This window comes from Maylandia zebra, linkage group LG12 (genome assembly GCF_041146795.1).
Source record: "Maylandia zebra isolate NMK-2024a linkage group LG12, Mzebra_GT3a, whole genome shotgun sequence".
Taxonomy (NCBI): Eukaryota; Metazoa; Chordata; class Actinopteri; order Cichliformes; family Cichlidae; genus Maylandia; species Maylandia zebra.
The window spans coordinates 12,525,789-12,550,853 of record NC_135178.1 but is presented as its reverse complement, the minus strand read 5'-3'; the positions used below and the strand labels follow the sequence as shown (position 1 = coordinate 12,550,853).

The following is a 25,065-nucleotide window of genomic DNA, read 5'->3' as shown; positions in this document are numbered from 1 at the left end:
ACATGCTAAAATGATTGAGAGTTTGTAATTTAAACGAAAAAAGAATCAAGAAGTATATGAAAATGCATAAATCGTGTATATGTGTGACAGGCATGTAAAAGAGTTGTTCTGTACTAAAAATTATTCTGTTTCCTATTAATTTTTTTTGTTTTTTATTTCCCCCACCAGTTTCCAGTAAGAATCTGACTCAGGAGCGTAAAGCCACACCAACCCCCAGAGAGATGACTACCACCAAATCACCACTTTCCACTCTTCCAGATCAGCAGACCCTGTTTCCGAGTCTGGGACATGAAATGTACCGTCACATTTCCTTAGCTTTTGATCCTGCTGCAATGGGTCGTAGTATCCCAATCGACTCAGGTACTGTGTCCATTATAGTGTGTTGCCCCCATCCTCATTAGAGAACAGTTTAATCATCTGCAAGGCATTTGTGTGATAATGTGATGAGAGTTTTACTCCAAGTTGAGTGACTTCCTGATAGATCATCTTCTTGTTTATACACAGCAGCATACTACTTGCATAGGCCCCTTGCTTCCGGCGCTCCATACTCTCCCCACTACCCCTACATCATCCGTGGCTTTCCTGACACCGCCGCCCTGGAGAACCGGCAGACGCTGCTCAACGACTATATCACTTCTCAGCAGATGCATCAGTGGCCCGCAGCTGCTGCCATGGCTGCACAGCGCTCATCTGACATCATGAGGGGCATTCCATCACGTGACCAGGCTGTCCCCCTGCCCTACCCTCCTCGGGGTAAGGGCAGTCACTAACTGAAAGTGCAGTCAAGTGTGCTGCACCTGCACTACGAATACAAATAGGAGTATGAAACAACAGCAGGGTGGTTGTTATTAATAGAAGCACCTGCAAGCCAAAATTTAATGTTAGTGCTGTTCATGCTCGGAGTTATTTAAATCAATTTGGTGGACAGTTTATTTATAGTCAGCTGATGTACAGTAATAAAGCAGCATTTGATTTTGTCATCACACTCTGTGGGAGAGTCTTATTGTCCTTTATTATGGCATTTTCCACGATTTTCCTACAAAAACAAATAAATATAATAGAAAAAAACTGAACTGCATTAGTGGTTGCTGAAAATTTGTCATGTAGGATGATTGAGGGAGCTGCCAGTCAGACTATTTTCCAATATAACGCATTGAAGGAACACATCTTGACTCATTTATTACTTTGTCTTACAACACTAGAGCAGAATCTATTAAGGGTTTATGTTTTAGTAATTTGCTTCTGCTTTCCCATTTATCTGTCAGAAATATAGAATTTCACATAGTCAGTCCATCATTTCAGATTTAATAAATATAAATATCACATTCCCTCATAAAACATTTGCATGACTGTTGACAGCCTCTCATTATTTTTATGCCCTGTAATCAGCTGACCCTTCTCTGTCCTCTAGGGATCATCGATCTTTCTCAGGTATCACACATACTGGTCCCTCCCTCTCCAGGGACAGTGGATCGCATCCCTTACATCCCTGGGACGAGCACCGGCTTCCCTGGCAGACCTTACACCACCTCTCCCATCTCACCCGGTACAGTTAATTTCACTCAAGCAGACTCACACAATAAATATGTTGCACTCTTTTTATTTCTAAAGTTCTCTTTCTCTCCCTTTTTTTGCATGTGCAGTTGGCTCCTCACACATGAGCAAAATGCAAGGCACGGCCTCATCTTTAGAGCGTGAAAGAGACCGTGAACGTGACAGGGAGCGGGAGCGTGAAAGTGAGAGGGAGCGGGAACGGGAAAAGGAGAGGGAGCGCGAACGGGACCGTCAGAGAGATCGGGAAAAGGAAAGGGAGCGCGAGAGGGACCGCGAAAGGCAAAGGGACCGGGAGAGAGAGAGGGATCGAGAGCGTGAGAGAGACAAGGGCGGCTCTATTGGAAATGTGGAGCATGCCCCCATCTGGCGACCAGGTGTGGAGAATATGGTGTTCTTCATTTTTATTTAAGTTACGAATCTAGTTTGGAATTTGCAAAGTTATACGAGTCTGTTTCTGCTACTTAGGTACAGAGCACAGCTTGTCAAGCAGCAGCAGCAGCGTAAGACCTGCGTCCCAGCCGCACAGCCACCAGCACTCCCCAGTGTCGCCTCGTACCCAGGAAAACGTCCAGCAGAGGCCAAGTGTCCTGCACACTGGGGGGAAAAGTCTTTCTGTCAACGAACACTCCGGCTCATCTGTGTTACGGTAAACTGAACTTTAACACAGAAAATTTGAATAAACAGATAAAAAGTTGTACGCGCTTTTTGTTTGTTTGTTTGTTTGTTTTTATAAATACAATTCGCTTTTTTAAATGTGTTTGCTTTGTTAGGTCCATGCCCTCAGGGTCATCCCACTACCAAGCTTACCCTAGCCATCTCCAAAGGACAGGTGTGCTTTCTGAGGCCTACCCAACTGCCATGGATTTAAATGCACCCAAAGAGCAGAGTCGCGATGCAGGCAAAAACAGGGGAGGTCTACCCAAACATTTTCAGGACCAGCATGGCCCATCCAGTAAATCTGACCCCAAGCTGTCCAGCCCCAGCCCAGGTGGACTATACCCCGGATCTTATACCTCTGCTTCAGGCCGTCCCCAGCACCTACTGCCTCTGCAGTCAGACAACCCTCCTGGCCGTGGAGAAAGCGGTACACCTAGTAGGGAAAAGACTCAAAACAAACAGATGTCCATTCAGGAACAAGAGCTCCGATCACTCGGTAAGACCACCATGACTGCGGCCAACTTCATAAACGCAATTATTATGCGTCAAATTTCTTGTGAAACGGGGATGCCAGAGATGGGCTCGCTTGTTGCCAGCAGCGCCACTAATGGTAAGACGCTCTGGATCCCAGGGGTCCCCCCTCATCACCCAGACCCACTCCCCCGTCAGTGTGTGGCCTATTGCACGCTGTGGTGGTTGGCATTATCAGATCAGCAGAATTCATTTACATTTTTGTTTCAATGCTGTAGTTTTTTTTTTTTTGCCTTTTTTCCCAGTTTCTCCCTTTTATAGACTTAAAGTCCACCAAGGGTGCCCTCTGGAAAGCCTTACTTCTAGCTTTCCCAAATTGGACAATACTTGATTAGATTAAATTTTTAAAAGAATTTGGCGAGCTTGAATGAGTTTTGATAGTGTTTTTGTGAAAACTTGATTTTTCCAAGAAGATCCTAGGTGTCCTTTAAGGTAGCTAAAGCTGGTGGGACATTTAGGTTGAGCATCCTTTGCTGCTTATGTTCATTTTATTTCCTAAGAGGATGTGACTTGAATTTAACATGTGGCACCCTCCTCCCTGTCATTCGGCTGCTTACATTAAGAAAATATTTCACCACAGACAGTTAGATCATCAGAGTAGTATTTTTATACCCTCTGTTCAGTAAGACTGCTGTAATTCAAACATATGTAACTCAGATGAAAAAGAACATTGAAATAGAAAATTGGTCTGATAGTTTCATTAAACAGGAAAAGCATTACCATCCACCAAACTCACTCCCTGGGGTCCCAGAGTGCACCAGTGTTGCAGAGAAGGCAGGTGGGAAGGGGAAGTAACACGGCAAAGACTGGAGACACTTTCAGCGAATCAGGGGGAGGGGGTACTACAGCTTCTGGCCTTCCAAATCTGTGCATGTTCCTGTTTTACTGCTCACTGTAATCTATGCTGATTTATTTAGGTTTTCTTTTTTTTGGATGTTGCGAGCTAATGTACTCGAGAAGCATGCTTGTCAAAGCTGATGAGATGGTTGAGCTAGATGACAACACCAGGATGATGTTGTTCACAAAACAGTAGATGGATCCACAGAGAGAAATACAGGTGCTTATAAAGCTGCTGCTGAAATGAACCCAGTCTCTCATGTGTTTTCTAGCTAACAACAAAAGGCAGAGCTTGCTGTCCCCACAGGATCACTCATTCCCTCTCTGGGATTCACAGAGTCAATCCTGGTCCCCTCTTTCAACTTACATCATCCTCTGAAATGAATAATGTAGTGTAAGAGTTGTGTAAGAAAAACACGTAGCGAGATATGACACACAAAGGACACAAAGTCTTGAAATCCATGTGCTGTAGTGCTCTCGAGAGCTTACAGGGAGAATGTTTTAGACCCTCGACTGAATGGCGTTTCTGGAGTTAGGTTTTGTACTCTAGTATGATAGTAATAGCCTATTTCTGTTCATAACATGCAGTACACACTTTTTAAGTCCCTCAAGTGATATAAAGGAGGATGTAAAAGTGTCTTTTTGAACTTCTTCATTTCAGTTACTGATGCAAAACCTGTCAATTTTAGCACCATTTCTGGTCAAAGATGAGTTTGCCAAGGCTGTATGCAAAGTGTGCACTGAAAATATCTTGAGACCTCTTCACACTTACTCATATTTAGATATATTTTCTTTTTCTTCTTCTTCTTTTATTTTTTCCAAAGCTTGCACCTTGAGCCTACAAAAGTCTGGATGAGTGTAGAGACATCTCAGGAAAAAAAATGCTTGTTTTCTTTAGGACATTCCAAAGGTTTGGAATTATGTCACCTTAACCTGAAAATCCAAACTAATTTTTAAAGTGTGTGTGTGTTTTCTGGATTCGACTCTTAGCTATGACACACGGTCTTTACCGTTCTCCATCTGAAGAGAGACTGTCTCCAGGCCAGCAGCCCCAGTCCCCTTGTGTCAAAGGCAGCCAAAGGGTGGTCACTCTGGCACAGCACATCAGCGTAAGCCCTCTCAACTACTGCATAAAATAATCTAATAATTAGAAGTGATTTATAAAAGAAGTTGGCGTTTGTATTAAAGCAAATGCATGCATGTCGAATGTGTTTAGTTTTCTTTAGAGTAAAATAAAATCCTTACACACGGGTCTCCTGATAGAGTTTATCTCAGACAGTGTTGTGTAATGTCTGATGTTGATAATCTTCACCCAAACAGGAGGTGATAACTAAAGACTACAGGCAGAGCCAGCAGCAAAGCTACCACGGTTCTCCTGTCCTGGACTTGACCCGTCCACCCAGTGCCTCCCAGCCCCCTCCCACTTCACAGGAGTCTGCTCAGGGGACCCGCTATGCCGAGGGACCTGGTGGAGAACGCAACAGAGACCGGTAGGAATCTTTGTTGGGTGCAATTAGTGCATCTAACCTTTTGTCTTATCTTAAATAAGTGATAAAAAGATTTTTATGTCATAGAATATATGTAATGGATAATCAAAGTTATGATATTCATGCTGTTTTCCAGATCTCCACCTCAGCCTAAAACATCACCTGTCAGTGTTTCTATTGACGGCATCGAACCGGTGTCTCCTGCTGGAGCCAACTCTGAACCTGAAGTCCAGAGAGGAGCCTCCTACCCCAGCGAGCAGGGAGAGCAAGGGTAAGTTTGGATTTGGGTTGGAGCAGCAGCATGAAAATCAAGAGTCCGCTCCAAAAAGTCCATTATGAGCACAGTTTATTTACATTTAGCACCACTAATTAGATTATTTCACTGAGCAAATTCTGTAACACAATGTCAAAATTTAGGTCCTGGTCATGAAATAGTAACCCACTGTTTTGTGCTTGCATATATACTGTACCTGTCACATGTGTATGTGTAGTTTAGTCATGTTTAAAGGACAGTGACAGACTCTGACATTGGATTGTGGTTTCCGGAGTTTCTGCTCCAGATAACAGAGTTGCTTCTGGGTTAATAAACCTACTTTTTATTTTCTTCAGTCAGAGAAATAGGAAACTTTAATGATTGCGTATCTGTTTGGCAGCCTTGTTGCACTGAAAAAGTTTTTACAACCGAAGTGGGTGGCATGATTGTCACGTAATCCTCTGGGCCATAAATTGTGATTGCCAGGTTTCAGCATTTATTAACAACTGATTGTGCTGTGTTTCATCTCTGAGGTAGGAGAAAGGAGGAGCTTTAACGTCAATAAAGAGCATCTGCTCCTTGATAAGGTGGCATGACCTGATGCCTTGAATGTAGCACCTTAACTGTTTAGGAAATTCTCAGTATAGAAGGCAGGTACCACAGCTGAGTACAAAAAATGTGGGCTTGTCGTCACAGCAGTGCACACCAGTAGATGGTTGGATAAATGAGTGTTTTTTTGTTGTTGTTGTTGTTGTTGTTGTTGTTTTGGAAGTTTTTTGCAATTTTAAAATGATGAAGCCCTTATATTTACATGTGTGCTTATTAAATTGTCTTGTCACAGGAGTCGGGTTAGTTTGTGTCTGTGTGCATGTTGACATCATAGTACTTTCTCTTCTACAGGATGGGTTCCCACTCTCCTCCAAATGCCTCCCAGCCTCCTGCCTTCTTCAGCAAACTGACTGAGAGCAACTCGGCTATTGTGAAATCAAAAAAACAGGAAATCATCAAGAAGATGATTTCAGTAGTGGGAAGTGAAACTGATTTCAGTAAGTCTGACATCAGGACTGGTCTTACCGAGTGCTCAGTAGTAAACAATGTTATTCTAATTTAAATGGAGCGTAAATAAGAAACCCTGTTTACACTTTCAGATGCTGGTCAGCCTGGAACAGAAATCTTCAATATGCCAGCATCTACAACTGCAGGTAATCATTTAAGCCACATTGCTATTAATAAACAGCAGAACAATGAGCGAACGTTTAGGCCGAGATACCCGTGCCTTCTTGATAATAATGGATCGGCAGCTTTACCTAAGAATTGCATAACTGGCATCATCAACAAACAAAAATAACTTTGCATTTTCATAAAGTCAAACATTCAAAATGCAACTTGCGCTTGATCTTCCTTTGTGTGGTTAATACAGGGTCTGCAAGAGGCAGATGCTACATGAGTGTGAAGTAAAATAAATGTAGAAAGAAATCAGTCATGTTGATATTGTTGACCAAGTGCAGAAATTTCATTTTAGCTCTGTTTTGTTTGAAAAACCGGTCTTTGTACTTACACAACTACACCACATTTGATTTAGGTTTAAGAAGATTGATGTCCACCACCTTGGCAGACTTTAATCTGTCATGGATCACAGCTATCAGCTGCTCACTGGGGAACAGTGCTAGCTGCATGTTTTCAAGTTCTGCTCAAGTGTGCTGCAGGTGCAGTGTAGGCTTGACTTGGTCTCCTACTTGTTAGATATGAGAAAATGTATGAGAGCATCTATACATGTTACCTTTACAGTTTAAATTCCTCCTACAGTCTCACCATCGGTGAGAGACACAAAGCTCTGATTTGAATGCTAGCTTTGGCTAATTACCAACCACAGTACTTAAGACTGTATCAGCAAACTGTGCTCTTGGAGACTTGTACTGTTACGCAAAGTCAGTTTTGTGTACTTTGGCACATCACAACCGTGCAAGAGGCAGCCACGAAAGTTTGAAGACGTGCAGTTTAATGCACCGCTAGAATCAGTCAAAGATGGGTGTGGTTGGAATGGGCACATGTCTGAGAGCATTGTGGGTGGTGGTGGGCTCCATATCTCTGTGAGACGATCATCTTCTGCAGTTTTATGCTAGCCTGTGAATTCCTCTGTTGCTTAACTTGAATTTAAACACATAGTTTTCATATAACTGGGCTGACAATTATGACTCTGTTTACTGTTTCTGAAAGTGTTTAACAAAACAAACAAAAAAAATCCTGAGGTTTTTTTTTGTTTGCTTGTTTTTGCCATAGCTGCAGTTTGCAACTGAAACAGTAGTGGACTGAATGAATATGTATTTGCCGTAGTTTCCCTTTCAGAGCACAATATTTAGGAAGGAGATGATTTAAACTAACCACAGAAAACACTTTACTGCATCAATCTTTAATGCCAGGGGAGGAAAGCATGTCTTAGTTTGTGCCTGACATAGCTGTGATATATGACACTAGGAGTGCTAATTTATTTGGAATGCAAGTGGGAGATGTTGGCAGTATTGTAGGCACAGGTGGATTGTTCAAGAGTGTGTTGCCTTTGCTTTGGCTCGGTCCTGCAGAACGTTTAGACCTGATCCTCACACATTTCTGCTGTGTAAAAAGGCTGGTATCTTAATGTAACTGAGCCAAGCTTGAAGTGAGCTGTTAGGAGGAAAACATTACCTGATACAAGAAGTATACATGACAGAGATGTATTACAGGCAGCAAAGGTACTTTTAGCAGTAACAGAGTTCAGGTTTTGTCATATTTCTACAGAATTCAGTGCATAAAGAAAACCTTTAGTCAGCACACCTTCATGTATATATACTCCTCTCTAGTAATCAGTCATAGGATATTCAGATTTTGCTGAACTCCAAACATTACCTGTCAGGTTGTGACAGAAGAGCACGCTTTTATATCAGGGCAAATATTTCTTCGGCTGTCGATCTCTGATCTAAATTGCCGTGCTGTTACTGAAGAGGAACACATGCTTGAAATCTGCGCTTATACTCTGTGTGCATTCCTTGCTCTCTCAGCCAGTCTTCTAGATTTTGCAAATCTATCACGAATTTAAAAGGATGCTTTGATTCTGGAGTAATTTTTTGCACTAATTTTGTTCTCTGAGTCAGTTTGGTTCCAAACAGTGCATCTCCTGCCATTTCCTAAATACATTTTTAAGGGTTTTTTTTTGTCTTTTAATCTTGAAGATAAAGAACAAGTTTTAGTAAGTCCATTAGAAATCTAAAACCAGGACAGAGTTGGAAATTGGCTTTAGTAAACGCTGAGTGGAGTTTTCTGGTTTCTCCACAGTCCTCTGCGCTCTAATACAGGTGCTAACAAGTGTGAACTGAAGCTGCTCAGTGGTTTTAAATTTAACAGGTGTTTTGCATAGTGGCCTACACCAAGGCTTTGATTGCTCTTTCAGTAACGAAGGTTCTTGTTGCCAGAACATTTATTTTTAACTTAACCTGGTTTCACTGCCTCTGCTGATGTGCTGTCTCTTTGTGTGTGTGTGTGTGTGCGTGTGCATGCGTGCGTGCGTGTGTGTGTGTGCGCGGAGAAGAGGCTGCAGCTCAACCATTTTTTTTAATTTTTATTTATTCACTCAACGCTTCATCTGTAACTGAATTTAAGTACAAGTGTGAAACACTCAGGCTGGTGTATACCAACAAGTAGAAATCCTGTATTTTTTGATATCTTACTCTATTCACTGCTGATGCTCTTCGTCCTCCCTAACAGCGTTTTTACATATTTTTTTACTTTTCTGACCATTTTGCATCTCACTGTTGTGATTTTCGGCCAACTATTAACCTTTATAATGATCTCTTCTTTCACAGTACCTGTAAACATCCGCCAAAACCCAGCCCCAGAAACGCCTGGAAACTCAATAGGCCTGGAGGCCATTATAAGAAAGGCTTTGATGGGCAATTATGATCAATCTGAGGAGCGCTCTCCATCCAACGCTGCTACCCCGCTGAGCTCCGGTTTGTCTGCAGAGGGGCGAGTTGAAGACTCTTTGTCACAAGGTGCCAACACTTAAGAAACCTTCATACGTTATCTGGTTTGGATTTGAATCCAAAGGTTCAAATTTTACACCTACACTATATTTTTATAGAATTTGCATCCGTGCCATCTGATCAATGGCACCTTGCACTGTCCTTGTATCATGTTACCTAATGTTTGGCATATATATGGAAATCTCTGTGGCCAGCATTTCTATTTATGGAGTGGTGTTTCTACTTAAACAGATGTCTCCATTTTAACAATTGGTCTAACATGCTTCTCATCTATAGTAATAAATATTATCAGTTAGCTGAATTATATGATCTGTTGTGCAACCGTACCGAAGTGTATTTTTGGGTTAAAGCAAGTTTTAAGTCATAAAGGAAGCACTATGGAGTTCTCTGTTTGTTGCCTAAAAGTTACGAAATCAACTGGCTGATTCAGCATACACATCACACATGTCGATGCTCTTGTCATTATCAATACACTGATTGCAACCCAAGAATAGAGCAGCGGTGCTTGGTAATTTTCCTGAAATGACACGGTTTAGCTCTGTCTGTAATCTTGTTTACATTGATTAAACCTGCTCCTGAGTACGTTAGGCGTTACTGATGTGTTGCTGTGACAAACAGAACCATACACGTAAACATTAATGTTGGAAGCTATAGTTTATGTGGCCAAAGGTGGCTCAGAATAAGCATCTTTAAACGGAGTATACTGTAGACTCAGATCGGCGCTTGATCTCCTTTGTTTGCAGGAGGCACAAAGTCCTCGAAGGGTAGTGGACGCTCTAATGGGCGCAAGGCAAAGTCTCCAGGACCAGGGCTTTCAGGAGGTGAGAGACCTTCCTCAGTGTCCTCGGTCCACTCAGAGGGAGACTGCAACAGGCGAACCCCGCTCACCAACCGTGTCTGGGAGGACCGGCCTTTGTCTGCAGGTATAAACCTTTGTGACACTGATTTCATATGAGATCCTGTAGGTGCAGTGTGAACACTTGCTAACAACTCTTTGGTTTTGCTCTCTGCAGGTTCAACACCAACTCCGTTTCCATGCAACCCGCTGATCATGCGTTACCCCAGCGGACCGATGCCTGCTCATTCACCCTCCTCTGGCCAACAAGGGAGCCAGGGACCAGGGTCCGGACCCGGACAGGGTCGCCCCTCCTGGGGGGAGGAGGAGCACAAACCTCTGCTTGTGTCTCAATACGAGACCCTGTCCGACAGCGAGTGACTGGAAACGGCAGATTAAACAGGACCTGCGTACGGTCACTCACCTCCACAAACACGGCATCCGCAGACCTTCCCACACCATTCCAACACGTATTTCCTCCATCAGTCATCGAGAATGGATCGCGTCCTCCTCTCATGCACCTGATATGCCAAACAGCGACGAAGTGGAGCACTGCTGCACCCCCCGTGCATGCATGTGTGCACGCACGTGTATGTATGTTTGCGCTTACATGTTATGCATTCACTCCAGGACTGCTCCAAAGGACAAATCACTTTTTCTTTTTTTTTCTTTTTTCTTCTTAATTTACTACTTTTCCTCACTGGCCTTATCGATATACACACATGGACCTCCACCCTTTGCGGGTATCCTGGTCTAATGTTTTTACACTTGTGTGGAGGGGACTGAGATTGTGTCGTTGGTCCGGTCAGGAGGCCGATGACTGCTGCTCTAGTGACAGATGATTTGACCTGAGAGCAGCGGCATGCACACGGATGACCCTCTCGTATTTCTTCATGGTGAACTCCAGGTGTACGTGGCTTGAGCACTGCTACCACTACAAGAACACATGCGAGGGTGGACAGGAGGGGAATCGACGTGTTTGTTTTTTCCTTGGGTTTTTTTCTTTTTTGTTGGTTTTGTTTTTTTTTTTTTACTTTAAATTCTGTCAGTCCAGTCCTGTGTTTGGTGAGCTGAGACCTTTAGTACATTTTGATGGTGAACTTTTGATGGTGTCATTTTGTTGTAAGGATGTATCTTTTTTGCGGGGGGGGGGGCGCAGGCAGAGATTGTTATGTGGGTGGGTCATATCATTGGTTTACAGGGTAAACATGCTGTTCGTTGCTGATGTCGTCACATAGTGGGGAGGGCCCTGGAGAAAAGGCAAAGCCCTAGTTTGACTTCAGGAATCCATGTGCGGAGAGATGATTTGCCAGATGGATGGCACTGAGACAAGTGACACTCTCACTGTTTTTTTTTTATTTTATTTTTTTTATATATATTAACCATGTCTGTGTTTGTTGAAACGGTTTTTTGGATATTAAGCACTTAGTTGTCAATCTGTTCACAATGGCATTTAAGAAATTGTTTCCTGTGTCAGGTGGGAAAAAATAATGGACACAAGAACTGCGTAGAAAATCCCACTGTGGAGGTCTCCTTCAACATCTGCTCATTTTGTTCTTTGGTCTTGCCACCTCTATTGTGTAGCTCCCCCGCACTCAAAGCGACAATCACATTTCGGTGATCGATGACTTAAGCCGCTTCGAGCCAGTTTGCAGACCAAACTTAAAGCTGCTTAAAGGCGAATTCCACAGCATCACTCGAGTTTCCTTGCATTAAAAAAGGTGACTTTAAAGAATTAAAAAAGAAGCCATCCTTCTATGACTCTTTGTCCATGGCAGTGTCGGGTTCCTCTGGCCTGCTAGAATCCCGATCTGACCTCTGACCTTTTGCTGCCCAGAAGAGGCACTGAGACTCGACTCCTCATCCAGGCAGATTTTGTACAGTTATGAGATATTCTTAGTGTTAAGTGCCATTTATTTTACAATATACAGTACTCAAGTGACGCACAATTTTTCTTTTTAGCCCCCACATGCCGGGATTTATACTGTCCACACAGGGAAATGTAAAACAAGAAACAAACAAAAAAATAAACAAATGAAACATCTTTTTTTCCTCCCTTCCCAATCCATCACTGCCTTAGCTTTTAAATGTTTCACTCATTCGATTTGTACACTAAACAAGACAAAACTGTGTCAAACGACTGCTTACCTGGGCCTGCATCAGACGCTTTCTTAAACAACAGACCTATGACAAATTAATTCAAGTGTACTTCATTGCAGCTCCTGAGTTTGTACGAGTCAGAGGAGGTGGAGGGGCGAGGCGTTCAGAAGCATCCTGGTAGTTTTTACACGACGATTTCTCACAATTTTAGCACATTTTCGTGCAGCGTTTTAAAGGTCACCCTAACTCTGTAAATTGATGTGAAAAGCTTCTGTTTTTCCTTCCCTGCCTGGGACTGGGAAGCAGCGGCAGTAAGCTCGTGATACTCGCAACACAAACATGACTGTTATAGGACTACCTCCTCTCCCTCCTTCATCCTACCTTGTTGACGGTGAAGCATCTAGCTGGCCTTACCTGCAAAAAGCTCATCTCAGCTGTGTTTGAGGTCTCTTTCTTTTCTTTCTTTTAGTTTTTATTTTAAAGTTTTTTTTTCTGTCAAGACTGATGGATGGTTTATTTGATCAGGCACGGCAGAAACAGTTTCTGCGTGTATATCACTTATCCACTGATGAAATTTAAGAATGTGACGCTAAACAGACTAAGCCATATCCAGCTGTTCCCTGACTAATATGTTTTTTTGTTTTTTTTAAGTATACTAAAAATGAATTTTAACATGTATCCAGTTTGTTTTTTGTTCTCACTGTTTGTTCAGTGCACGCCTGTTTCATTTGGAAACCAGATTAATCATTCAAACCTAAAAGGACAAAGGTGATTGCTGATGGTGTTCCCTGGACTGTCCAGTGGGGGGGGGTGGGATAGGGAGGGGTGGGGGATTGACAAACAACACATTGTTCAACCATTTTGTGCATTTTTTTTTTTATTATAACCCACTGTATAATAGCAAGGATTGTATATACAACTGAAGAGATGTAAATATTTATGTGGCTTGCTTCAAGGTTGGTATTACAAGAAAAGAAAGAAGACATATTCACATGGTTAAATTCTACATGCCCACCAGCAAGCTTTGTGGATAGCAGTGTAAAAATGAAAAACAAAAGAGACACTGCCTTAATGTTTAAATAAAAAGCTTATTGCCATTCATGGTCTCAGTCTTGTTATTTATTGGCAGGGGCTTTGATTGAGGGGCTGCCATTTTCCATTTGTACTTATTACTGGAGCCTAAAGTAATGGCGGTTGATTTACAGCAGGGGGCGGTACAAGCAAATATTTCAGTTGCATGTTGAATGTCTTGTTGTGAGGTTTGTTTTTTTTTCTTCTTTCTTAAACAGAAGAATTGAAGAAAATGGGTCGAGCTGCATTTTAAATTTAAGTTTGCAGCTACAAAGTAAAGCTGCTTCATGTGCTCTGCGGAGATTTTGCCGAATTCAACAAACCCCTGATAAAACCTAAAATCAACCGACCAGTAGAATGCAATTTCACTTTGTAATCATATGATATATAAGATTTGAGAGTCGGTAAGCATCAGCAGCACAGTTCCAGTTCAATCTGCTATATAATTATTAGGACTGACAGAAGAGACTGTGGTCACAAATGCATCGTTGGTGTCTGAGGTTAGAACTGGCAGACTGCTTTGAGCTGATAGGAAGGCACCGGTAACTCCGATAACCACTGTTAGACCCAGAATGTATGCAGAAGAGCATCTCTGAAGGCTGGATCCGTTCTGCCTTGCATCTGCAGCTCAGGCTGGTGCTGCTGCTGGTGGTGTTAAGATGCGATAAATCACTTCTTTTACACCACACAGCACAGCCATCCTGAGCATTGCTGGCCGTTCCCATCCCTTTATGACCACAGTGTGCACATCTTCTTTTGTCAAAGCTCGCATCATCTCAAACTGGTTTCTTGAATGTGAGAACAAGCTCACTTTACTGAAATGGCCTCTCCAATTAGATTTCAACCCACCTTTGGGATGTGGGTGGGGCAGGGGATTCTCATCGTGGATGTGCAGCCGACAAATCTCCAACTGTGTGATGCCGTCACGTCAAAATGAACTAAATCTCTGAGGAATGTTTCCAGCACCTCATTGGGGGACTTAAAATTGATAACAAATCAAATTTGAGGTGAAGTTTGAAGTTTCACAATAAAGTGAGAGTATATTTACCTGCTTGTGGTTTTCCTATTTTGTCAGCCGTCCAAAATGGCTCAGATATGGTGGGGCATGCTCTCACTACAACAAGCCTCTAGTCACAATGATAGTTTTTCTTTTACTGAGATGCAGCTATAAAGTAGTTCCTACAGGAAGCTGACACTAAAAGGTTGTAAGCACCATGAAGCCAGCTGATAATAATTACATTGTATTCAAGAGGAAGCAGACATTTCCACAACTATTGATGTCTACAAAAGTAGAACACACACTAGAAACCAAGGTTATTATCGTTAACGAAAACTAACGAAATAACGAAAACTAGAAGTGAAAAAACATTTTCGTTAACGGAAATAAAAATAAAAAAGGAAAACTGTAATGAGTGTTCACAAAACTAAAATTAACTGAATTTATAGCAAAAATGTGTCTAGTTTTCATTGATGTGTGCGTGTCATACAATAGTCAAGGGAGAAAATGAAGTTTAGTTTCCAGATTTATTTCTTGCTGTGTCTCATTATGCCAGCAGGTGGCAGTACGTTAGTCGAGTCGTCTGTGTTGCTGCTCCGTCCACGCGCAGAATCATGTCAGGAAAAGTCGAGAGAAAGCGCCAGAGTCCAATTTGGGATTACTTTGAATATGACTGTGTTTTGGATAAAGCAAGTGTCTTGTAGTGGAAAGAGACAAATTATGAGGGACATTTCTAAAGGGGAAAAAAATCCCACAAACCTTAAAGTGCTCTTGAAAAGCTCACACAAGAAGGCTAACCTAGCTTACCTTGAGAAGGTAAGGGAGCACACTCAACCCTCATCCCCAGAAAACAGAAGCTAACCCCAGGCAAGGCAGCGTGATGCATCCCGAGACAACAGGACTGGGATATCTACATAACCGTGTGAGTCAATTGCCTTCAAAAAGTTTATCAATTCACTTGAACCAAAATTACGAACACCCGGTGCTGCAAGAGTTAATAGTCTCATTGGGGCCAAGATATACATTTTATAGTTGCCTGGTATCAATGGTTGTTCATCTGCCTTTATTTATTTATTTATTTATTTATTTATTTATTTATTTAAAGAACCCATAGGTGGGAATGTGAGTTGTCTGTCTCTGCGTGTTAGCCCTGCGACAGACAGGCGACCTGTCCAGGGTGCAGGGTATGGTAGCTGGAATAGCAACATACCCAAGGATAAGCAGAAGAGCATGACTGATATGACGAAACTGGGATTTTGTTGCACTTAATTATTGCAAACACAACTAAAACTATAACTGAAACTAATCAAAACTAAACTGAAACTAAGGATTTTCAAAAAAATAAAAACTAAACTAGCAAACAATTGGTAAAAACTAATTAAAACTGATATAAAATTGAAAATCTGAAGTCAAAACTAAATAAAAATAAAAACTAATGAAAATTGCAAAACTATTAAAACCCTGCTAGAAACAAATAGAGGAAAAACTGTATTCTAACATTAATTTTGGGGTGAGCCTTCCCTTTTGGTGGTTTGTTTAAAAATAATAAATGTACAGTTTGGATTAACACACTAAAAGAAAAAGCTTTTTATAGATGAGGTCCTAAATGTGAAAGTGCGGTCAGGCCCCGTTTGCTGCCTCGCCACGGGAGAGACGGATGAGGCGCCGAATGATGATGTGGGCTGCAGCAGACTCCCATCCAAAAACCCGCACCAACACTGGCAGCAGCAGCTTATGTTATTTTTGCTGCAGTCTGATATTTAAAACCAGCCGAGGATGAACATGCGGAACGATCGCCACCTTGATTTACAGCCTCTGCTCTTGGACAACGCTTTAAAAACATTAACATTACACTCTGCCTGATGGACAGGCCTCGACTCTATTTTAATGGGGTACAGTCTGTCAAATAGAAACACCTGTTTCTGTTTCCCGTGATCACAGATGAGCAACAAAAACAACAGAAGGTAGGTTTGGGAACTGCTTGTCTTTTATTCCATCAGGATAATCATCTTTTGTTTTAAATTACTTTCTTCGATCAGAATAACAACAATGATTGGCGTACAAAAATAGAAAGAGAATTGCGAAGTGCCTCGATACCACATATACAACAGGAAAATATTTTACAGTAACAAAAATCAAGTGTTAGAAAACACACAAAGGATCTCACATAAAGCCACCAAAGTATTACACTCGACACTGGTCGACTGTCTCTCATTATCCTCTGACATTTCACAGGCTGTCTCTGACATTTCTCGCACCATCTGCACGTTGCAAAACTCGTAACATCTTCCCGAGGAGCTTTGTTTTGTAGAAAAAAAACCGTCTCCTGAACAATTTCCTCAGCCGCTCTCTATTTTTTTACTTTGAAAAGAGCAGATCTGCTTGTCTCGTCTCTTCTCGCCCTTTATATTTGTTTCTTCCTCTCTAAAAATACCCCCATCTTACAGTACTGATGCACTGCCTCGGCTTCGTGCACGCCTTACTTTTCCGTTTGACACTTAACCCGGAGGCTATTTCAAACTGTGAAAATACAAGAAAACCTAAACTGACAATCAACAACACACACTGGCAATGACTTAAAATTGATACCTAAGAAAATTTGAGGTAAAGTCTGAAGTTTCAATATTTGCCATGTTCAATAATTAAAACATGTACATATATTTATATTAGACACACATAAAGAAATAAATGAAACCCTCAATGGAGAAATGTGGCGTGGGTTCACTGCTTCACTTTTGTGAGTTTTTGTGCTACCATGGATCTAAAAAAGGAAATGCTCAGTTTATTCTAGACTCGCCTAGTTAATTAGATTTTATTAAATAAAGTCTGCACATCGGTGACAGAGGTTTGATTTCACAGGCTAGTTTTTACTAAATATCTGATAAACAGAAACAGTGCTCTGTTTTCTTAATTAAATGTTACTTTAGCTTAGAGCCCGACTGATACCGGATTTTTTAGACTGATACCAGTATCGGGTGATTTAAATATCAGATATCCCGATTTATCGGCCAATATTTTTTTTCTTCTCAGACACAGAACTTTCTCAAAATTCGCAGATTTCCTTCCCCCCCCCCCCCCCAAATTTTCACATTTTTCCTGTGTAGTTATTTATTTACTTGTCTGCTGACTGCTCACATCAGCTGGTTGTGGAGTTTGATCCAGTGCCCTGCCTGGAGGAAAGCTGCAGACATAGTTTGCCCTCTGGTGGACAAACTGTGCAACAACAACCACAACATGAGTTCAACTTAAGAGCGTTTCTCCCGTTTCTTCCTTGCTTTTCAAATGTGTTTATCACAGATAAGTCTGCTAATATCAGCTGACAGTATTGGCAGGACTCTAGTTTAGCTTGTTGTGTAAGACTGGCTTTTTGGAAGGTATGCTACAAGTTGTGATTCGACATCAGAGATTAAATCGATTATTATTCTTATTATCACTTAAAAGTATGGACGGTTTTACTCGCTAAGGTATTCCTCAATCTTTAAATGAAATCACTTAACGAGTTGTCTTTCATAGTGTCCGCTGCCACTGAATGTGGAGCAGTGTTGGCAATAACACGAGGAACAGTTAAAACAGATGTAAGATCACTGCACAGAGTGAATTTGGAAAAGCTTCTTGTTTTGTAGGCCTAACAGAAGCAGATGAGTGAGCGCCACTGTACAGTTTGTTCTGTACTGAGAATTATGACGAGGGAGTGTTACATACTTCAATCTGATTGTTAAAAGTGAACTGTTTGAAAAAGACAGGGGAAAAAAGGGAATTACTGTTGAAGGTCCTGATCTCAGTTATACTGGAACTACAGATGATGTGGTCCTTTACCCACACTTTAATTCACTTTTTAAGCATTAAACTCTTAATTTATTGCTAATTTATTTATTCATTTTTGTTTTGCAGCCCTTCAGCACCTCCTAGAGAGCAAACAAGGACCAGTCACCAAAACTGCATCGTTGACTGCACTCACCAGCGCGTTTGTTTTATATGAACAGCTGTCGTGGTCCGACACAGTTAAATATAAGGCTACAGAGAGTTTTTACGGAGATCCCATGTCTCCTCATATATCCTCTCTAACTGTGTTGTTTTGATAAAAGCCTTAGCTCTCTCGATCAAACTGCACAAGCTTGAATTGAAAGTGTCCAATGATAAGCGAGTGCGCTGCCTCAGTGTGCAGTCTCACTCAAAATGCTCTTTGGTCCAAATTTTCATACGCAGTCCTGAAATTCCCCCGTGCTGTGCCAAAAGCCCTTGGAGAGAACTGTGATATATAGAAAACAAGTGCAATAAAGCCATTATTTAGAAAGCTTTACATTGTGTGTGACTGATTTTTCAAAGGCTCGGCTGAAATCCAAAACACGAGTCATTCTTGATTTTTCTCTATATACACAGATATCTACATTCTGATCATTGCCATCACTGAGGTTGCAAAGGAACCCGAAGTAGTGCGAAGGCCACTTGTCAGCGTTGTAATTAAATAAGACATTAACCACCGAAGCGCAGCTTTGAGCTGCCAGAAACCCAGCGCCCTTCCTTTTAGAGACTGCAACAGTAGAAAATCTAAATATAATCAGGTTATTAAATGCCACTGCAGTTTCTTCCATGGCCAGTAAAGGTGAACAGAGCAGGGTTTTCATGGAGTCCAGATATTGCTTGAAGTATTTCCCTCTCAGTGTGGGCCTTTGTGAGTTTTTTTGTCCTTGAAATAAAAAAAGAAGAAAAAAAGAGAAAAGAACCAGGACAATCACCAAATAGCTTTTGTTCCTGTGCAGGCTGATGCAGTCCAGACCCTACAGGTCCTCTGTGTAGATGATGCAGGGACTAGTATCCTCACTTGACTCCAGTTTCACTGTGGAGACATACCAACGGCGGGAGCCTGTGGCGTTGTAGTTGAGCGTGGTGCGGTAAGTGTTCTTGGCATGTTTTGGGTAGATTATGGTGGTGCTCTGGTAGCTGACGGGCCTCTGCCGGGGCTCCAGGTACACCTGGGTTTTGTAGCTCCTCCAGGTGCAGTTCCGCACCGCCACCACCGTCTCGCTGAAGGACGTAGCCGTGGGAACGGGGGTGCAAAACACCCGGTCGCGGTAGTGCTTGTCGGAGTCGTACTTGACCTCAGAGTTACACCTGAAAACGACAAAGTGGCTGTTAAGAAACTCACGTGAAGTGGATCAATAAAGAGATGAAAGAGGATGCAAAAACAGTGCCACATCTTTACATGCGCCCTTACTTGATTTCCTTCTCTGGTTTGGGGTTGACCTCGATGCTTTCTCCAAAGAACACGGGGTGCATGCGAGTCTTGGGGTCGGTTCCCGTGGAGTTCAGCAGCAGGTAGGGCAGCTGTGCAGAGAAAACACAGGTTACAATCTCACATATAAGCAAACAATCATCCCAGATAAGAAATCCCAAAAGAGCCAGTTCAAATCACTGGAGTCCCCACCCTGTTTCTTCTCAACCTCGCAACAACTCTCCTTTTAAAAGGTACAGGCCAGTACTACAACAATTAGACCAGAAAGACGACAACAACACTTTCACTCTCCAGCCTGTCTTTATCAACAGGAAAAGCTATAAAACGTGTTAAAATACATTTAAAAGTTCAAAAACGTAGCCCTCCTTTTCCTGCCCTTATGTTCCAACATCCCAGCTCTAAGGAGGTTAACACACCCACACCACTGCTGGTAGAGATGCAGCGTGTTACTCAATGTGCTTTTTAAAAAATGAGTTTAGATTACAAAAGGTTAGCTGCACTACCTCACATGCATTAATTATGTTGATTGAAGACATTTTCTTTTAATCCATTAACAAATTTGTCCCCATATCCTCCTGAAGCTAAAGCTGACTTCTTACTGAAGTCAAAAACGCTCCAATCAATACCTGTACAGTTTATTGGCTATATGTTACTACACAGGGTTGTTCACGTTGTTATGACATGTGGATTACAACACTTCTCTTCCAAATATCACGCAATACAAATTTGAAGTATTGTTTTAAGCACACCCCCATTGTTTGGTTTTGTTGTATAATTTGTCTGTTGAAGCTCTGATTGTGACTTGACCTCTGACCTACAAGACTGGCCCCCTCTGGAGCCTTCAGTGGACACAAAAGCTGGTACAGCAACAATGCAACGAACCCTTTTCTGTACACGTGCGATTAAAACTCTAACCCCGTCTGAATCAAACCACTCCACAACCGCAGCTCTGCTCCCTCTCACATTACACAGGAGAAGCTGTCACATGCTGCGGTTTGGACTGCACATGCCGCTACAGGGGACGAGCAAGAGAAGGCCAAGGGCGCTGCAGATCACAGCGAGAAGCTCGTCTTACCTACAGCCTACCATCATTGCCGCGCGGGGCTGTCTGTACGACGGCGCCGCGCTTCAACAGCTGCCACGCAGCAGCGAACAAAAAGCCGAACCTCAGCCTGGTTCGTTTTTCTGCTCTGTGACTTGGAAACAGCGCGCGAGGGTCTGATTGTCTTTCCACCGCTGCTCCAGCGTGGAGAGCATTCCAGGTATTTCGCCGCAGACGGTGCGCTCTGGCAAGGTCTGCAAAGCAAACAGTTGTGAATGGAGGGGAGGCCTCCTCCAGGCGCCGTATCCCCGAGCATGTACACACAGCACAGCACCCCCCACCACCACCACCCCACTGGAAGCACATATCCACGTAAGAAGAAATAGTGTGCAACTGAGTAACCCACACAATGCCGAGCTATGGAGAGAAACGCCAACCCAAACACAGACTTCCAACTGTAGGCTGTTTGTTGCAGCAAAGTCTGTGTTTGTGTGGATGTTATCCAAATATCAATAGTATTGATACCAGTGCTGGTATTGGTATCGGACTGATACTAGCCCGGTAGGATCGATACTTTGTTTCTACTTTCTGAAGCCCAGATTCTACTTGGCTGCAGACACAGACACGGACAGCTGGAGAGCTGACAGCCGAGTAGTCTCCAAAAACATCCAGTTTCAAAATGCATGTTGTCTAAACTAATTATTATGAAACGTAAATAACTGCATTGTCCTAAAATCATGACACGCTGCTCTCCTTTACATAAGCTACCTTTATAGATTTGAAGTATTGGTATTAGTATCGACACTGACCCTGTATTCACTTGCTATCTGATCGATACCAAAATTTGCTGAATTGCACAGCAGTAGAGGCATTAGAGGCAGAGCCAGGCTCATCAGTGTCCCACAGCAAGCCAAATGTAAGAAAAAGTCATCTGTCTCCTTCCTGTCCTTCCTGTCTAATCCACCAGCAGCTGGAGCCACCTCCTTGAGCTGGACACGTCCACAGCCTCTGAAATACACGCGATTACACGACCACGCATGTGCTTTTCATGCATCCTGTCGCTCCTGTAAATCTCTTCACACATAAAAAGATGCAGATATAGGAATAATTATCCTGCATCTGCATGAATTTGAACCACGTTTGAAAACGGACGAAGCTGGCTGAGCATTTATCTGTGTTTAATTTGAGAAGTGAGAGGTCATCAAACACTTGTGCAATGGCCTGAGGTCGCTTTAGCGAGCCCCCCCTGCACCTTCGAAATAGAACCAGAGGATTATTCTTAGGTAGCATACAAAAACAACACAGAAATAGATTTGGAAGGAGTAAAAAGACAACAAACAAACAAAATTCGGCGCATAGTTACACCTCCTTTCATCCTGCCAGCAGATTTATACTCAGTAAACTTGGGGAAACTGTTTTTTAGATAGAAATATTTGACTCTTTTAATTCAAACAGGCCCACAGACAGAAGCGGGAGCAGCTCCTTTTTTTAAAAAAAAAGAAAAAGAAGAGGGAAAAACCACAAAGCGGAGGAGTCACTCTAATCCAAACCTCCAGAGGATTAGATGATCGTTTTTTTTTGCTTCACGTCCCAGCACACACCAGTTTCGTGCACCTCCCAGGATGCAGCGCTGCATTTCTGAGGCCTCTTTTGAAACACTTTAAAAGCCACCTCAGCCTGTGCAGACATGTTCTTAAGACTTTTGGAACTGGGAGTGACCTGGAAATGATTTTCAATCAAATCAGCCTCGTCATGTGATTCACTGCAGGACGTGCCAATGAAAAGCGTTTGCCTTGAAAGAAGAGACAATGTCTCATGTTATGTTGCTTACCCAGCAAAAAAATAAAACAAAAAACAAAGTATTGCCTTAAACTGCAATGTCTGACTCATTTTGCACATTTGTTTATCATATAGGCAGGAAGCTATTTAGGATTTTCAGATAAGACAAGAAACAGCAAAGATCAAAAAGGCTATATAAAGACAGAGTTTTTATTACTTCCACATTTAAACTCATTGTGAACAGCATTTAATGCAGAAAGATGCTGGCTTCCAGATGTCCAGATGTTTTTTTTTAGACTTCAGTGATCTTTTTGGTGATTTTTGAGGTTCTTGGATACCCTGCAACTTCATTTTGATGCTTCTAATTCTATTCTTTTTAAGGAGCTGGGCTTGTGAGTGTTCAGAGATTGAGCAGGACTAGCAAGATATGGACAAAAATATTAATATTAAGCAAGAGATCAAAGTCAGAGTAAAATAGCCAAATAAATGAGTGTTTGAAATGGACAGTTTTGCACCTGTAGGGGACTGTCTGTACATATTTGTGCTACTGACTTTTCTAAATCCCCCACCCCCCATGAGAATGCAACATGACAGACTGTGAAGGCTAATACTGCACATAGCTTTAGGATAACAAGCAAAACAGGTTGAAGTACCGCCCTAAAAATCAACTAATTTGAACCAGCAGGTTTCAAAAAGAGGGCACTGACCTGCTGCTGACGGTTAATTTACAGGATTAAAAGTCTGGTTTTCTGTCTACAAGTTCACAGTCGCGATCCTGTAGCAACAGCAGACTCTGAGTAAAAGCCTGATCCAAGGTTTTTCATATGCAAATCCTCAAATACCATTATTATTTTGATCACATTTGACTATTTACTGATTTGCTCAGCCTGCCACCTTCATTCATGCTGATGAAGTAACAGTGTTAATAAGTGTCATCGTTCTGAGTGAATTCTGGAAAGGACCCCTGGGAGTCCCTGGGCCCTAATTTCCTAACAGGGTTAGACTCAGGGCCCAGCTGATGCACGAGGCTGAAAAAATAAAAACGTTTTACTGTATTGTGGAGGGCCCAGTAGCAAGAGTGCAAATTCATAAGTTTGCAACTGAATTCCAGAAACACACACACGCACTCATAGAGAAAGCAAGAGAGAGCTTCCAGATGTTGTGTGAGGGGGACTGATGTGAAATCTGTTCCTGGCCAAAAGCTAAAATGACTTTCAGGTTTTCAGTTTCTCTTCCTTCAGCGTCATTACTGAAGATGAACTCCTTTGTCCTTTAATTCATTGTGTCACTGAAGCATCTGAGTGCAAAATTGGGCACAAAGAGCAGGAATAAGTGTCCGCTCTCCGCTCACACGGCGGTATTAAAACAATAAAGTGCAACAGTTTGTTTCTTACCAGTTTCCCTTCTCTGCTTTCCTTCTTATAATATCCATGATGGCTTTCGACGGGCGTCGTGCAGCTGCCCGAGCGCGACTCGATCAGAGCCGGAGAAAGCGAGCAGAAGGGCGGACTTGGACTGGGGGGCAAACCCGAATCTGGACTGTCGAGCAGACCTTCCCGGTTCTTTCCTTTGAGGCTGTCATCCATCGCTTGTAAATGTAGGTGCCCCACCATTTCTGGGACGGCTCAGTTATTTAAAAAAAAAGGAAGCCCAGTCGCACTCACAATACTTTTTTCTTTCCTTGAAGCGCTCCTGAGTCGAGCAGAAACAATCCTGTGCGAACTCTCTCAAGAAGACTTCTGCAAGTGAGGAAAAGAAAAAAAATCAGGGAATGACATTTAACCACTGGCCACAGGCTTTGGACAAAACCCTCAGATTGATATCAGCTCAGCTTCAAACTTTACTGTACCTGCTCGGTGTCAAGTATCCACTTTAATCCGGAAAGATATTCCAAATATGCGCGAAGAAGTCCGAAACAAACACACGGTAGCCACGGACTCAGCTCCAACGTGAAATATTATGTGATTTATAATTAAAAAAAACCAACCAAATAAACAAACAAAAAAAAACTATGTAGTAAAACTCGCGCAAAAAAACAAAGAGTCGACAGCGCGTCTGGCACCGAGCTGCATGAGAGCTCCTCTGCTCTGACTGTGTGTTCCAGTATGTGTGCGCCCTGTGTGTGCGCGCTCTTCACTGGAGAGCTCCCTCTTAATGATCCTGCCAGGCTTTTTTCGGCCCCCCCTTCGTACCTGGATCTAGTCCAGCCCTCATGATCTGGATCACTTCCATGTACAACCGACAGGGGCGAGCACATCCTCCCTGCTCCTCCCGTACACTTTGGCTGGTGTGTTTTGCGAACCTGCTGACGCGCATTTAAGCAAATTATCTAATTTCCTGACTGCTGCAGTCGCCGATCTGCTTAGATATATTATAATTAGTAGGTAGGGACAAGTAATTAATCATCCGCTAGTAACGAGAACAGATGCTGTGATGGAGTCGTTTTATAATGTTGGCGAAGAAGAAAAAATTAAAAACAAATAAGTATAATAAGCAAATTGTTCTGGCACTTGTTCAGCGTTTGCACTTGGTTATAACTAATAATTAATTGTAAGTTAATGATATACGACTTCAGCAAAGCAACCCTTTTATTAATTATTAGCACCGTTTCGTGGCAATTCATGTAGTAGTCACAAAATGCGATTTTGTGCGTCTATGAGGATGCATGGATAT

At 42.3% G+C, this 25,065-nt stretch overlaps 2 protein-coding genes across 5 annotated transcripts in view; one reads left to right on the top strand and one right to left on the bottom strand.

Annotated features, from left to right (window-relative positions):
- The window catches only part of ncor2 (nuclear receptor corepressor 2), a 90,875-nt gene extending 77,506 nt beyond the window's left edge, over positions 1-13,369 (top strand). For 2 of the 4 annotated variants that reach the window (XM_012917302.4, XM_023153245.3), the window contains exons 33-46: positions 169-360; positions 508-753; positions 1,412-1,546; positions 1,644-1,928; positions 2,020-2,200; positions 2,325-2,707; positions 4,570-4,688; positions 4,900-5,069; positions 5,203-5,337; positions 6,220-6,365; positions 6,468-6,521; positions 9,156-9,344; positions 10,079-10,258; positions 10,349-13,369. In XM_012917302.4, coding sequence (XP_012772756.2) covers positions 169-360; positions 508-753; positions 1,412-1,546; positions 1,644-1,928; positions 2,020-2,200; positions 2,325-2,707; positions 4,570-4,688; positions 4,900-5,069; positions 5,203-5,337; positions 6,220-6,365; positions 6,468-6,521; positions 9,156-9,344; positions 10,079-10,258; positions 10,349-10,551 — 2,618 coding nt within the window. In that variant the 3' untranslated portion in view covers positions 10,552-13,369. Of the gene's footprint in view, positions 1-168; positions 361-504; positions 754-1,411; positions 1,547-1,643; positions 1,929-2,019; positions 2,201-2,324; positions 2,708-4,569; positions 4,689-4,899; positions 5,070-5,202; positions 5,338-6,219; positions 6,366-6,467; positions 6,522-9,155; positions 9,345-10,078; positions 10,259-10,348 lie in introns of all 4 variants that reach the window. The other 2 variants (XM_023153246.3, XM_012917301.4) reach the window with 1 other exon arrangement.
- A 2,934-nt stretch (positions 13,370-16,303) lies between these two features.
- rflna (refilin A) lies at positions 16,304-24,547 on the bottom strand. The gene is made up of 4 exons (XM_004544123.6): positions 24,242-24,547; positions 23,787-24,131; positions 19,554-19,663; positions 16,304-19,450 (listed from the first exon to the last, which is right to left on the bottom strand). The coding sequence occupies exons 2-4, from the start codon at positions 24,003-24,005 to the stop codon at positions 19,117-19,119; spliced, it is 663 nt and encodes a 220-aa protein (XP_004544180.1). The 5' UTR covers positions 24,006-24,131; positions 24,242-24,547; the 3' UTR covers positions 16,304-19,116.
- Between the last annotated feature and the right edge of the window lie 518 nt (positions 24,548-25,065).

What these genes read in the sequence shown, in the direction of transcription:
- rflna (XM_004544123.6), bottom strand. Translation starts at nt 24,005, where the DNA reads ATGGTGGGGCACCTACATTTACAAGCGATGGATGACAGCCTCAAAGGA. An exon ending in AAAGCAGAGAAGGGAAACTG is followed by an intron (nt 19,664 to 23,786) that starts GTAAGAAACAAA and finishes TTCTCTGCACAG; the next exon opens with CTGCCCTACCTGCTGCTGAA. An exon ending in AAACCAGAGAAGGAAATCAA is followed by an intron (nt 19,451 to 19,553) that starts GTAAGGGCGCAT and finishes TGTCGTTTTCAG; the next exon opens with GTGTAACTCTGAGGTCAAGT.